General features: G+C 39.7%; 1 protein-coding gene across 8 annotated transcripts in view; it reads left to right on the top strand.

Moving 5' to 3' along the window:
• The window catches only part of CTBP2 (C-terminal binding protein 2), a 222,982-nt gene that overhangs the window by 132,692 nt on the left and 75,910 nt on the right, over positions 1-14,380 (top strand). For 7 of the 8 annotated variants that reach the window (XM_063132791.1, XM_063132793.1, XM_063132792.1 and 4 more), the window contains one exon: positions 9,967-10,127. The exons of the other annotated variant lie outside the window; for it this stretch is intronic. In XM_063132791.1, the coding sequence (XP_062988861.1) occupies positions 10,070-10,127 (58 nt within the window). In that variant the 5' untranslated portion in view covers positions 9,967-10,069. The remainder of the gene's footprint in view (positions 1-9,966; positions 10,128-14,380) is intronic. 8 annotated transcript variants of the gene reach the window in all.

The raw sequence follows: 14,380 nt of genomic DNA, 5'->3' as shown, positions 1-14,380 counted from the left end.
CCTTTTTTACAGATTTTTTTTTACAGCAGTGATGTAGTCAATGGTTTAATAGTCTTTGTGTTTGCACTTTGTGTACTGTGGGGCTGGCTTTAGCTGATGGTGAGCTAATTGACTTGTGGGGAGAATTAGTACCACAAAGTGTTTATCTGGGTGCAGTGTATCTTCTTGAATGTCCCTTGAAAATGCATAGTTGAAACGTGTGTGATGCTGATGTTCCTCTTTAAAGTAAAATGTTTCCATGAAATTAGCTTTGGTACATGCGCTGTACTAGTATAAGCCCACTTTTACATACCATAATATGATTAAGTATGAAATTGGGCTCAGCTCAGCTCATTTCTCTTAACAAAACTTGTCTCTTGTTAAACATGGAGGATGGTGCCACGACACAGACTCTGAACAACAGACCCGGCCCCCGGCCGAGGCTACTCCCTGCTCAAGCCAAGCACCACCGCTTGATACGCCTGAGGCAAGGGATAAAAACCACCTTCCTCCAAACTATGTGGAGAAAGGGGTTTAAATGGAGAAGGATTTCAATATATAAAATAAAACACTGTGAGTTATTTGTGCTGAGGTGAATTATTATCAGAGTGGGTGCTAAATGTGTAAACTTCAGATGATAAATGCCAAACAGACACGTGGGATTTTTGTGGTAGTTAAAAACAAAACAATCAAAATTTATTTTCAAAAGTTCACAAGCTTTGTTTCAAATAAAACATTTAAAAACCTTTTTGAAACCTTTCATCCAATCCTTTCACTCATTCACATACACACTTTCCTTTCTCTCACACAATCACTTTTGAGCTTTCTTTATTATCTGTATTGATTAATATACATCAACTATGTGCACACCACACTCCAAAGACACCACTCTCTACCCTGAACCTCAAATTTCCCAGAACTTAAGTACTCTAAACACAGAGAGCACTAAAGACTCTAAGAGTACCTAAAAAGTCCCTCACAATCCCCTCAGTCATTCCCTTATATATCACTCCTCCCCCCTCGCAAGACATTCTAACTCCACCCGCTCAGGCCAACATTCTAAAACCCACAGACTTACAAACTGCAGACATGGGAACTGACTTGTGGGGTGTAACGCCACAGATGGGCACATTCATTTGCTTGTTTCTGTATTGAGTGTTTATCTGCATGTGTTTGTAGCATGCGAGGGTATGTGTTTATCTGCACCACTGGTGTTCCTGATCAAATGAAGTGCAAAGTCAAAAGACTAGAGACTTACAGATCGACAATGTGAAATACATGAAAATAATTAGTATTGTATATAACAAATCGTTAAGCTAATTTCTCGTGGCATTAAAATTTCACAAATATCAGAAGAGAGGCACAAAATGTGTCAATTTTATAAGAGTTCAGTAGGTATGATCTGGAAAACGTCAATGCCATATGCTGACTACAAGCAGGACTCCAAAGGGCACAATGGATTCCTAAGGGTACCTTAAACAGGTAGCAGGTAGAGACAGGCTGGAGTTTCAGGACCTTGGATAGCTCCCAACAGACCACTTGATCAGGCAGAGTCCTGGAGCTCAACTGAGGCCTTCTGTCCCTTTTGAGCCACTGTGCTCTTCCCAGACTCTGCGTCCTTCTGGAAGAATGGCATGCCTTAAAGGCCTAGTCCTCTGGCTTTGAGCCTAGGACTCCATCTCCTCTGTTAGCTTCTGCCTGCATTGGGGAAGCCTCACAGGGGCCAGTTCCTCAGGGGAATCTGTCTCAGAGTGCTATCTCTGCATGCTCCAAATGGGGCAAGAGCTCTGTTACAAGGGACTACTGTGTAGAAGGCTCAGTGTTGGGTCCTGGGTCTGGGTTCAGCACCTCCACAGCTTTCATCACTGGTCTATCTTGTCCAAGCTATTTCTCCTCCTTTGAGTTCTGGCCACTCCTCAAATTCAGGATAATGCCAATAGAATAGAGAGATCACTCTGTTTAATGCACTCCCAGTGTTTATAAATGCTGAGAAATAAGATATGAACTTCTTGTAGTATAAGAATAATGAAGAAACTGATGTTGTTTATGTTGCATGTTGATTTGCTGCAGATGTAGTATCTCTTATCCATGATTAAGATGTAGTATCTTAATCATGGATAAGAGATCATGAGGGGGCATAAGATTGCACACTCCCTTCCCTAAACATTTTTAACCATGGACAAGGGCATGTATTTCAAACCTTTTTGGGTCTTGTCACATTTTGAATTTTGAAAAAGTGTGGTCACTGACACAGAATAGCTGCTATAGAAACTCCCTTTCACAAAATGGCTATGGTGGGAATGGCCAGTCAAAAAAACACCAATTTCACGGAAGGCAAACTGGTGAGGCTGAAAAGTAAATTACCCAAGAAACTGAGCATAAGGAATAGATGGGTCTCTTTTAGCTTTCCAATCTCCTTCTGAAGTGGGTGACTTCAAAGCGAATCTGCATTTGTTATTCTGGGGAAATAAAGATGGCAGCTGGATGGAGATGGCAGTTTGCTTTGCGGCACGCCAGCACCCCCTTCCCCATTAAAAAAAAAGAAGTAAAAACATTTACAATTCTAAGAGCACATGGATCATCAGACAAGTTGTCTGCGGGTGCTGCAGCTCCCATAGGGGGCCACATTGGGAATGATAGGCACGTTCTCTTTACCCAAGATTTGCAAACCTCTTTCAAATCCTGAATTCAAATCCTGACCATAATTTCTGTTGTAACTTTGGTTGTAATTTCTTTCATTTCTGTCTTGGATCCAAACTTGCTCTTTCAGGTATAGAAGCCACACTCCTAATTTCTGCCAATTCCCCCTTCCAATTGTAGCCCTTTGCACCACATTCCTGATCTTCAGGAGTAGATTTTCAGCAGTCACAGGCAGAGCAGTATGAAAGCCATATTGCATTGCTTTAGATCCAGCACAGTGAAATGTCTTAGGGTGCAATCCAATGCAAGTTTAGACAGAAACAAGTCCATGCTGTCTGGGGGATGCTGGAAGCTGTAGGATTTATTTTTGTCTAAACCTGTATAGGACTGCGCCCTTAAAACTATTAATATGAACTGTAGTTCAGCACACTGCAGATGTCCCTTTAAGACATGGTTTTACACTAGAGAGGTAGCTTCTGGTCAAAGGAAGTGTGTGAGCGCCCCATCCCATCCCAAATTAGGAGTGTTGCTGTACCAGCCCTTAAAAATACAGTTGAAGCACATTTCACAGAGTTAACCTCATAGTTCTTTAAATTTTAAAACTGAAGTATATGACTTGTTTATCAGCTTACATACCTTTTCACACAGTTCATGGTATCTGTATTGTAGGATGAGCCTCACCTTTTCAGTCTTGTGTTTATCAAGCAGCACATCAGATTTGTGTTTTCAAGCTCCTAGATATACAGTAAGGGACTCATTTGCTTGGCATAATATTTTTACAGGCGACCTTTAAGTTTGTGTGAAGCCTGTGAGCAAACACTGAATACGGATTTTTGTTTTCCTTTACTTCTTCAAAGTCATACTTGTATGTCTTTGAAGTGGTGTGTTTGAAAAACCCCTTACCTCTGCTTCTAATAAATGCAGACGTTTTAAGGTTCTGGATTTCTTCTTTTAGTGCAGCACTCTCCAATTTGTATGCATTCAGGATTTGTTACATTTGCTAATTGCCATGGAAAAGTAGCAAGGGTTTCCTTTCCTTTGTGAGTCTTCTGTGCTCCTGATGATCTAAGAGTTCCCGCTGTCGTTGTGTGCAGTTGGCTTAAAAGCAAATATTTTACATGCAGAGATTTTCAGCCATGTCAATAATGAAGCCGTTACTGATTTAAAATTGCTGTTCTCAAGAATTTGTTTTAAATTGTGCATTTAAGGGTGATGCTTGGTAATGAGAGAGACAGGATCTGTTTTGATTGCCATCACTCCCAAGGCTGCACAACTGGTACAAACGTCAGTGCATTCATGGTGTTGGTGTTTAACTCTGTGTCATATCAACTCTACTAGCCATGCAATTTGCCACTCACAATTGCCTCTGGCTAAGCACCTAGGTGGTAAATTGCCCCTACTGCTACGAAAGAGAACATTTGCAGGGTCAGTCATTCTATAATTCCATCTCGAGCAAAGACCATTTTATTCGAGCAGGCCCTTGGCATGTGAATGGGTTTGTTGGGTTGGGTGCCATCTTTATTCTGTGATTACTGTGTTTTGTTGTATTTTAATGCATTGTTTTATTTTAATCAAGTTTTATTTGTATTTGTAAGCTGCCAAGTGCCATTTACCCAGGTATATCAGATAAATTAAATAAACAAACTACTTGGCCTATTATACTTCAGGATTAGTCAGTTTACAGCGCAGTGCTGGAATTTTTTATTTATTTATTTATTTATTTATTACATTTTTATTCCGCCCAATAGCCAAAGCTCTCTGGACGGTTCACAAAAATTAAAACCATGAAGAGCATAAAAGCAATTGGTTTGTAGTCTACCTCATTCAGGACATGTAGAGATCCAGCTCAGGTTCTGCCCTGTACTGAACAGAGACAAGGAACCAAGTGTACTGCTGCCAAAACTAATAAAAGCTGAAGGAGGCAGCCATATTAGTAGAAACTTCAGCCCGGCTTCCTTCTTTAATTCCAGCTTGAATTCTCAGGAGTGTGAAGGAAGCAGTTGTAGCAGAAGTATACCCAACTTTCCTGCTCCCTGCAAGCAAAAGACATGCTAGGGGGAAATGAATTATTAACTGCAATGTGCGTGTGAGTGTGTGTGCTTTGTCCAACCCTGTGCCCTCTGGATGTGTTGGACTGCAGTGCCCATCATTCCAGCCAGCATAGTTAATGCTGGCAAGAAATGATGGGTGCTCCAATCCAACACATCTGGAAGGTGCCTGGTTGGGGCATGCTATTGTACATGTACACTACAACAGCATGCCCCAACCAGGCACCTTCCAGATGTGTTGGACTGGAACACCCATCACATTCCTTGCCAGCATTGTCCTCTAAGCCGCTTCCAGGTCTTTCAGCCAGCTTTTGAACAACAACTTTTGTACTTCCAGGCCGACAGCTCCTAGTGCTATCCATCGAAGACATTGTGCACATATTCTATTTTTGGTTCTTAACGGATTTTTTTTAAAAAAAAATGGGTGAAAAGAAAAAAAGATACAAGAAGCAGTAGGGAGGGTTCCAAATAGAATGACATCTTTTGGACCCCTGAAAAATCCCTAAAGTAAGGCAGGGTGATTGCATAATAAGAGCCTCTTCTGGAAGCACCGTAAGGTCAACTTCCTATCTATCAAGTTTAGTTATGCTCCTGCCTGCTCTTACTCTACTGCCTGTTCGAATAGAAGAGTGTTAAAACTTAACTCAGAAATGTTTACAATAAAAAATGCTTTACTGTATTTATCTACTGTATTTATTTACTGTAACCTTTTATTTATTCATCTGGGTTCCTTCCCCCGCCTTTCCTATTAGTAATACAATAAGCTCTTGACTTTAAAAACCTCCAGTACCTAAAATTCAGGGTTCTACATACTTTTGAAATGCAAGATCAATTATTAATAGGAGCACAAATCATGCTCTTTAGGATCATCACATTTTGAGGGGGAAATCAATTCATTATTACTATAAATCTCTGTGATTATGCTGCAATCGTATTGCTGGGAAATTGGCCATTAACTACCAGGAAATCGCCTATCTCCGATCAGTCAGAAATCAGCAGCACCAGTGAGCCCCTGTTCTTTTTATAAATTAACTATCAATGTGATGCATAATTGATAACCATCTATAATAATAACAGTAATCTCTGTGAAATTTTGATCCCTTTAGGTAGTAGATTTGTTACACACTTATTCTCCCCTATCTCCCTCCACTCCCATAGGATCATATTGCATTTGTTAACTATTAATAGCTAGCAATTTCTGGAAGACTAAAGCCAAACTTCCTTCTGGGGTACTTTGTTGGAAAAATATATAGGCTCAGAGCTGTTAGGAAGTGGCGTTATCCAGGCTTGCAAAACACCGTGATAACACTCTGCAATTAAGTGACACTTTATGGGCTTCTTGGATTGCTTTGCAAATAAGGGTAAGCAATATTCAAAGGAAGCAAAAATGCAATGACCCCAAGTCCAGCTCTAGTCACAACATATAGTAACAAATATGGATATAATCCATATCAAAACACACATTCAACCGGTGGGTCCCAGATTATCACCGCAATGCAAATGCAGGCTGTGTTATGCATTGGTATCCACACGGGCAATGATGTATGGAAACTTTCTTCTACACGTGGATCTCCTCAGTGGGATCGGAGTGAATTATATTACATTGCAGCATCCTTGCTCACACTTCATTGCATTCATTAAGTGCCCCTCTTTCAATGTGCTTGTGAAATCATTTAAGGTTCAATTTCACATTGCGTTCACAGTGTAACTTTCCAAATAACTGGTTAGCCAGAAGGCACCACATTTTACTTTCCCAGAACACTAGTAGATATGAGCCAACACCATACATAGTTGGAGCATGTTTCTAATTTATATCTAGGAGTGGGTCCTGCACCTGATGTTGCAGCATATCCTCATCTCCTAAAAAGAGTGCTCTTCCAGGGTACTCTTAAGCTGGGGAAGAGGCCCTCTCCCCTCTAGTTTTCTGTTTTCTTTCCCAAGTGACAACCATCTGAGGTCGCCAAGCATGCTTAGTCCTCATTAGGCAGTGGGTTGTGGGTTTTTTTTGGTAATGGATTTGTTGCACTTTAAAAAAAATGTGTTTACTTCTGCATACTTTGGGTTTCATCTAAGCATGTTGATACTTCCTTTTTGTTTCTCAGTGGTCCATTTTGGCTCCAGTCCTGTGAGCACCTCCTGACATTCTCTATTAGAGGGAATGATTTAGATGGAGAACATGATGGATCAGTTAAATGTTCTGTAGAACCTGCACATTCATAGGGCTGTTATGTGTGCATAGTATTTGGTAGGCGCCTACATTGTCTTTTACATTTGCTTTGACTTGCTTTTAAGCACCCTGCAGCTATTTTTCTCTCCCTAAGTAATTAAGTTGAGATTCATGACTTTCGCTAAGAAATCCACTTGACTATTAATTTACTGGTGAATAGTGCTGATCATAGGGAGGCTTAAGGGAAGGTTGCCAGGTTGTTAACAGGTGCTGGAGTTAATGCAATACAAGAGGCTAAGTAAGTTCCATTTCAGCATCATATGTTGGAACCAGCAGTTACATCAGTAAAACTTTTAACGTCTTCAAGAACCCACACAAAGTCTAGGTAGAACAAAGATCAGTACATCTTTACATATCATATCATATACATTTATTTAATTTATTTATTATTGGGGTGCATTACCCTTCCTTCACCCAAGTTTGTTTATTTATTAATTAATGCATTTATATCCCATCTTTTTTCCTCCAAGGAACCCAAGGTTCCTACATAATCCTCCTCCTCTTCATTTTATCCTTGCAACAGCAACCCTGTGAGGAGGTTGAGCTGAGAGTCTGTGACTGGCCCAAAGCCACCCAGTGAGCTTCCACGGCTGAGTAGTGACTAGAACCTACATGTCCCAACTCTCTGTCCAACACTCTAACCACTACACCTCCCTGACTCTCAAGTTGACATTAGATTCAAAGGAAATGTCCCTTGCAAACATTTTATAGGCAATAATCAGTAGAACCAAAATACTACATCTGAATACCCAGTTAGGTGAGCAATTACTGTCTTCTCAAGTGCATAATATTCTAGATCACATTTCCCCTGCCACTTATCCTCTAGAATGAGATGAGTTCTCACTGAATCACAGGTAGTATTATTTTACTTGTGAAAATTTAATGTGTTTGGTATACAGTTGCTTGAAATCTGATGTTGATAGAAAGTCTTTCCCCCTTTTCACTTTTTCCTAGTTAATTTAATAAACAGTGTGGCAAGTCTGAAAGAAAAGATGCATGAAAAGATATCATGGGAAATAAATCATCTTCATAGTTGTGTTTAGGATTACCTGCATATCTCTGTGTGTACATAGAATCTTTTAACTAAAATCCCAAATTCTGCCGACTGTATAAAATCCCATATGATTGCATCATCATCATGCTTATATCAATTTATATATTTCTTACCATATAAAAATATCTCTAAGCAGTTTACAGGAACAGATTAAAATACATAGTGAGTTGCATAAACTGGTCAAATCTGGATTTAAGAAGGCTTTTGAAACTTGAGTTGTGTTTTCTTGAGCTTTGGGTTTGTACGGAGCCTTGTGAAGTGTATTCTGGAAAAATTAAGCTTGTAAATGCAAGAAGATGAACTGGAAGTTATGGCAAAGACAAGTCAAGCAAAGATGTTCCATCTCCGGACCACCAGAAGTGATATGTAGTCTCTTTCTGGTTTCTAAGTTTTAATCAGAAACAGCCAACACATTTTTCCCATTTTCTCTAAACAGCTGGAGGATTAAACTCAGTTTCAATAAAAACCCAAGAAACTTTGTCAAGTACGCATGTTACTAGAGTCCAATGGGAAGCCACATTCAATGCTACAGGGTTATGTGTGTATAAGATTGTATTGTTTTTTTAAAACAAATAAACCATTAATAAACAATAAGACAATATGAGAATACATTGACTACCATGTCATCAATATGATGGAGGCCAGAAACGTTCCTTCACTTCATATCCATGACTGTAGCTATCTGTACAGTAATTTTTGGCCTTCCTCAGCCTGGTGTTCTCCAGATGTTTTGGAATTCAACTCCTATCAGCTCCAGCCAACATGGCCAATGGTTAGGGATACTGGGAGTGCAGTCCTAAACATCTGTAGGGTACCAGGCTGGGTAAGGCAGCGATATAATGTGGTTACCTACAACAAAATCCAAATTACAGTGCAAGAGACAACCATGTCTACCAATGCACACAAATTGAGGACTTCATCATAAAAATGTAGTTGTGCTGACAAGATAAATGACACCACATATATTGCCATATCTATAGCCTAAGCATCATATGAAGTCCAGATAGCTCAACATCAAGTTCAAATGACAAGTGCATATTTGGGTGTGCGCTATAGTGAAAATGCATACAGCCAGAGAATCAGGTCTGCAAAAATACATTCTTTCATAAAGTACATAGTACTGTGCAAACAGCTAGGTGCTGTGCAAAGATTTTTTAAAAATAAGATAGGCCATGTCCACAGGCTTACTCGCTCATTATTGACTTCTTCCCTGCAACTTCATCCCTAATGTCCTAAGATACAGCAGTCTGCCGTATTCACCCTAGGGATCTGTTTAGGTGCAATTGCACTGAGAATTGTTCAGCAATCCTTTCCAAGGCAAAGTCTGTGATGAAATGCAAATATAACCTGTAGTATTTCATGTTTGGGAAGAAGTAAGTGTTAACAGCAGTCTTGTGTCTGTCAAAATGTCCAGTTCCTTGCTTCTTTGCAGTTCTGTTTAAAAGTTTGCTGTCCCATGAATTCAACATGAGTTTGCATAGGCCAAAGGGTTCCATAGTGAACAAAATGTCGTAAAGACTGCTTGTTCGTGTGTGCTGGGGAAGAGAGATTCCTATTCCTGCCCAGCCTTGCTGCATCTATTCCATGTCACTTGGTTCTTCACAGTCATGATGCATTAAGTGTTGAGAATGGTAGCTACTAGTGAGGTGGTGCCAGCTCACCCTCTTGTGATCATGCAACATCTTCATAGCATGTCTCTGGTGCCACATAGCTGGCTGTGATACATTGCTGCCATAGCGGTTATTGGGCATCCTAGTAAGACTTATGTGGATTTTTAACTGGTTTGTTTCAGCTGAGATAAAAAATCTGGAACTAAAATAAAAACTTGTCTAAACAATTCTGTTTCCCCCTTCGTTGCACAATGGGTATGGGAGATTCAATTTGTAGCCAACTGTCTTAGGGGCCAAAAGCACTGAAGCTATTTCATGCTGATAATGCAAGTAACATCTGTAGGCATTTCCAGTACAGATTGTTGTTTTACCAAGGGCCAACAATGTACAACTCTCTTCTTGTTTCAGGATTCAAAGTGAAGTTATGCACTCGGACTACTGTGAATTTCCATAAGTTCTTGAGGGATTGCTTTATCCTTTGATTCCAAAAGTTATAAAACGCAGTAGCGCAATGGCACTTGTGGACAAACACAAAGTCAAACGACAGCGATTGGACAGAATTTGTGAAGGTAAGCTAATGACGTATTCCTAAGACCCTTAGAAAATATGCCAATCTTGCATTTGTGTTTTGTTTTATGGAAAGCGCTATAGGCCTCATTGAAATACAACATGAAGCAGAAAAATGTGCCCTGGTTATATCTCTGGTTTTTGTAGTTGCGTGTAATTCATATCATTTGTATTTTTCCCACGATGGTTAGCAAGCAATAATAATAAAAAACACTCATGTAATTACTTCGTAAGGTTCTTACTATGGAATTACCCCACATACACATAAAAAATGTTGGTTCAGCCTTTGCAAAAATTTGAAACTCATGAATTGATTTGAAGAAAAAAATGAAGACGAATCTACACCTATGCATTACTTTCTTTTATCCCTTGTTTTTTTAGGACCAGTTAACTTCTGGGCTGTTTTCTCCCCCACTCATGAGAATTGTCATTATTTTGTTTGTTAGCCTGCCTTTCTATGATAGAATTAAACTTGACTGAAAAATACAAATATAAATCAAACTAAATGAAAAACAATCCTAATAATCAAATGTAATAAAGAGCAGTAAAGAAAGAAAAGCATTATTAAAAATCATAAAAGGAACAGCTACCATATGGATTGGATCCAGATTGAGTCATACTAAAATAGACCCATTGATGTACTGCTAGCGTAAGTGACCTCTAGTGGTATGCCAATAGTGTAAGTTGTTGAAACAGGTTTTCTGGGGAAATCCATTGCGGCAACTTAAACTATTGCCAAACCACTGGAGGTCACTTAAGCTAGCAGTAAGTCAATAGTTTAAGCAGAGTAGCAGTGTTGAATAAAGCCCTATGGAATTTGAGTTTATCATGATTTCCTTAAGACACATTGTTTTCAATAAGTCTACTTCAAGTATGACCTAGGGCATGGCTAGACAAGGGGGTGGAGGGTGATGTCCCAGGAGGAAGAGAACATCATGCCCGCCATTTTGGGTTTTTTTTTCCCATTGGAGAAGAGCGCACAAGCGCTCCTGCGCAAAAGGTAGGTCTTTTTTAATTAAAAAATTGTTTTTTCCGCTCACCCCACCCTACCCCCGGTTACTCGCGACGAGCTGGGACAAACGGCGATGCCCAGTCACACGTCTCACGGTCTCGGAATCATCCCGAGACCACAGGAAAAACAAGTAGGGCGATATCCCGGGACAAGGGAGGGATCTTCCCTCCCTGCTCCCGGGATCCCCTGTTTGTCATGTGGACGCACAGGGATGATCCCGGGGCAATCCCCGGGATAAGCCCTCGTCTAGCCATGCCCTAAGAGCATGCAGCACATTGAAGCAAGGAAATGCTAATTGTAATGATATCAATTCACTGGACAACTTAAGTGTGAGTTGTATAGAGGCTAATCCACATGGTGTTGCAGCTTTCAATAGCAGCCCTGTGTTATTTGTAATGTGTAGTTCTTCCCCAAAAATCAAAGGAATGTTTGTGAGAGCCACAAAAGCTGGGTACTTGCACACATAAATAATTCCCATGATGGAAAAGAAGCAGCCTTATGTAACAAGTAATTGTCTTTTGCCTTTACGTTTTACTCTTACTTTACGTTACAATTTATCCCTACAGCCATGGCATCTAGATACTTCTGTTCATTTGTTTTAAATTAAATATGCTGGATGCTCATGGGTCTGATTAGAATTGTGGGGTCATAATACCTTGAATGACACATTTCTCTGTTTTTGGGAGGGAGACTTTGCACAGTCTTGTCTACTTAGGAAGGATTTTTCCCCCTGACTTGAATAATTGAAGTTGAATGGTTCCGTTGGTAGTGAAGCAGTAGTTCTGTTACGTTTTTAAAAAGCTCTGTTCCATGAGGAATATATAAGGATAACTATAATTTCTAAACTGTGCTGCAGCACAATCTTTCATAGGGCAGCTCCTGTTGAATTGGATATATAAAGCAAGTACATTTTTGCATAAAGCCTATGCCATGATGTATTCATTAGCATTTCAGGCACCACAGGTGCTCTTCAAGGGTAGTCATCTATGCATCTATACCTCAGCGTCTTGCTAAAGTTTTGTGGATTTTTTTGCTAGGAGAATAATTCAGTGGAACTCATACTCCTCTCCCCATGCACACACTAACACACCTTTACCCCAGTGCTTCTAAGTTTACCATGAATTATTTAGTCCTCGGTTGAGAGCAAAGCGATGCTCGTGATTGTTTTCCACACACAGGCCCCCTGTGAAAGACATTATTGATACTGATATCCCTTGGGAAGCAGTGTCCCCTATCATACAGGAGTAGATTTCAAACTCCAAGCTGGAAGTGTGTGGTTGGTGGGGGAAATGGGAGGGTGGGTGGGTCTTCGTTTCATCACGTAATGCAGAAAAAAATGTAAAAGCCATATTCCACCTGTCAGTTTAATTAACCCAATCAAAATTGGGTTAATCTTCTCCAGAGAAGAGTGAAAGAATGCTTCCTTTGTAATCCTGAAAAAAATGCTGACAACTGGCAGAATTGTATGACTGAAGAGAGAGAAAGAGAGCGAGCTGTATTTTACCCATCAGAATGCCATAAACGCGCAGGTGTAGGGCTCTATCTCATCTCTAAAACAGACTTTGAACCTGACTTAAAAGGGTTCTATCAGCCAGCTTTAGATTTTTCAAAAGGCACCCTTCTAGTTTGATGTTTGCTATCAGATGTGGTTGCTAAGTGTACAAGAAACTTAGGAGGATCAGAGGACAAGCCTACTAACAGAACATTAGATACAATTGAAGTTTAGATTATTTTCCTCTGAACAATGGATTTTACATGTCTCTCTTCCATCTGTATTTTCCTGGCCAAAATATTTTTCCTAATCTGTAAAGGTGCAGTTTACATAAAACTAGAAATCCATTTGTCGTTTGCCAAGTACATTTGCAATTTTAATTATGCTGAAGGGATTTGCTGCTGTCACACACCACACAACATGATTTCGCAACTACTATTAAAACATTTATGGGAATAACAGATTATGACTAAATGCAATTAAGAGATACTTTAAAAATAATTCTGAAAAATAATTTTGCCTGACTAACGTTCATGGGATTTCAATTCATTTCAAGCTTTTCTGGTGGCTGCTTTTGTTGGATGATGATGAATCCATAATTTTAGAAACATACATTTTTTTTACATGGTTTAATATATCTGGAAGGATGTGTTAAAACATTATGTACAATAATGGTACCTGGGAAGATAATATGGATCTTTTTTTTACTTAGTCGTAACTAGTTGTATGGATTACAAACAGATACTTGTAGTTCACTCCAAATGTAATATGCTGCATATAATGTTCCATATTTGATGTATATACTTGCCACAGAATCATATTACGCCAGACAAAAACAGTTGACAGTATAAGAACTACTACCCAGATAAGATTCAGGGCCTAATACCATGTCTACAGGGGAACTGGAAACATTCCAGGGTCTTGTTACAATGCATTGATGATAAGTCAAAAGTGTGATGAGCAATAACTGGAAAAGCATATAGTGCGGCATTGTAATTTAATGGTCCTTACCCTATTCCCTGTATGTGACATGTGAAAAGGTGTGTGTGTGTGTGTGTGTGTGTGTGTGTGTGTGTGTGTGTGTTGGTATGCATGGGGGAGTGCTGTGGCAACTGGCTCATGGATCATGGAACTGGACCACAAACATGGAATTAAAAAAATGTGAAGCCCTTAGAAACCCATGTACAAACATACCCTTAGTAGCTATGTTGGTACTACAGAATGAGAAACAGAGAGAATGTCAGGTGGATTTATTTTATAGACTGTACTGGAGGCAAACATTAGAGAGAAAACAAATTTGCCCCAAAATATCTGCAATTAGAAGGTGCACACAATATATAAATTATTACAGACATGCAGTCGGCTTAAATTATAGCAAGAAGTCTTAAATCACTTTATCCCACATTGCCCAAGATGGCAAGACATACATATGAAGAAGTCAATGGTACTTGTACCAATTTCTGACAATCAAAAAGGGGGAAAGGATCACCTCCTCATTTGTGTGCTCTGGTGGTTGCAATTTATGGCATTCAACCATTGCTAGTGCTTCTGCCAGCAGAAGCTTAGACTTCAAGCCAGTGCCTGATCCCCTGTAATCATTGCTGGAATTCTCCTGGCTCACCTCTGGCTCCTGAATAGAAAAGAATCCGGCTGGAGCTGGGAAGTAGAACTCTGAAAGCATAGTAGGTAGCTCCAGCAGCATCTCTGCAGATCTCGTTAAAAAGAAGAAGAAGCCTGTTTGCTTTTATAGT

Source organism: Elgaria multicarinata, chromosome 8, assembly GCF_023053635.1.
Source record: "Elgaria multicarinata webbii isolate HBS135686 ecotype San Diego chromosome 8, rElgMul1.1.pri, whole genome shotgun sequence".
In the NCBI taxonomy this organism is placed as follows: domain Eukaryota; kingdom Metazoa; phylum Chordata; class Lepidosauria; order Squamata; family Anguidae; genus Elgaria; species Elgaria multicarinata.
This window is presented reverse-complemented; position numbering and strand designations above follow the sequence as displayed.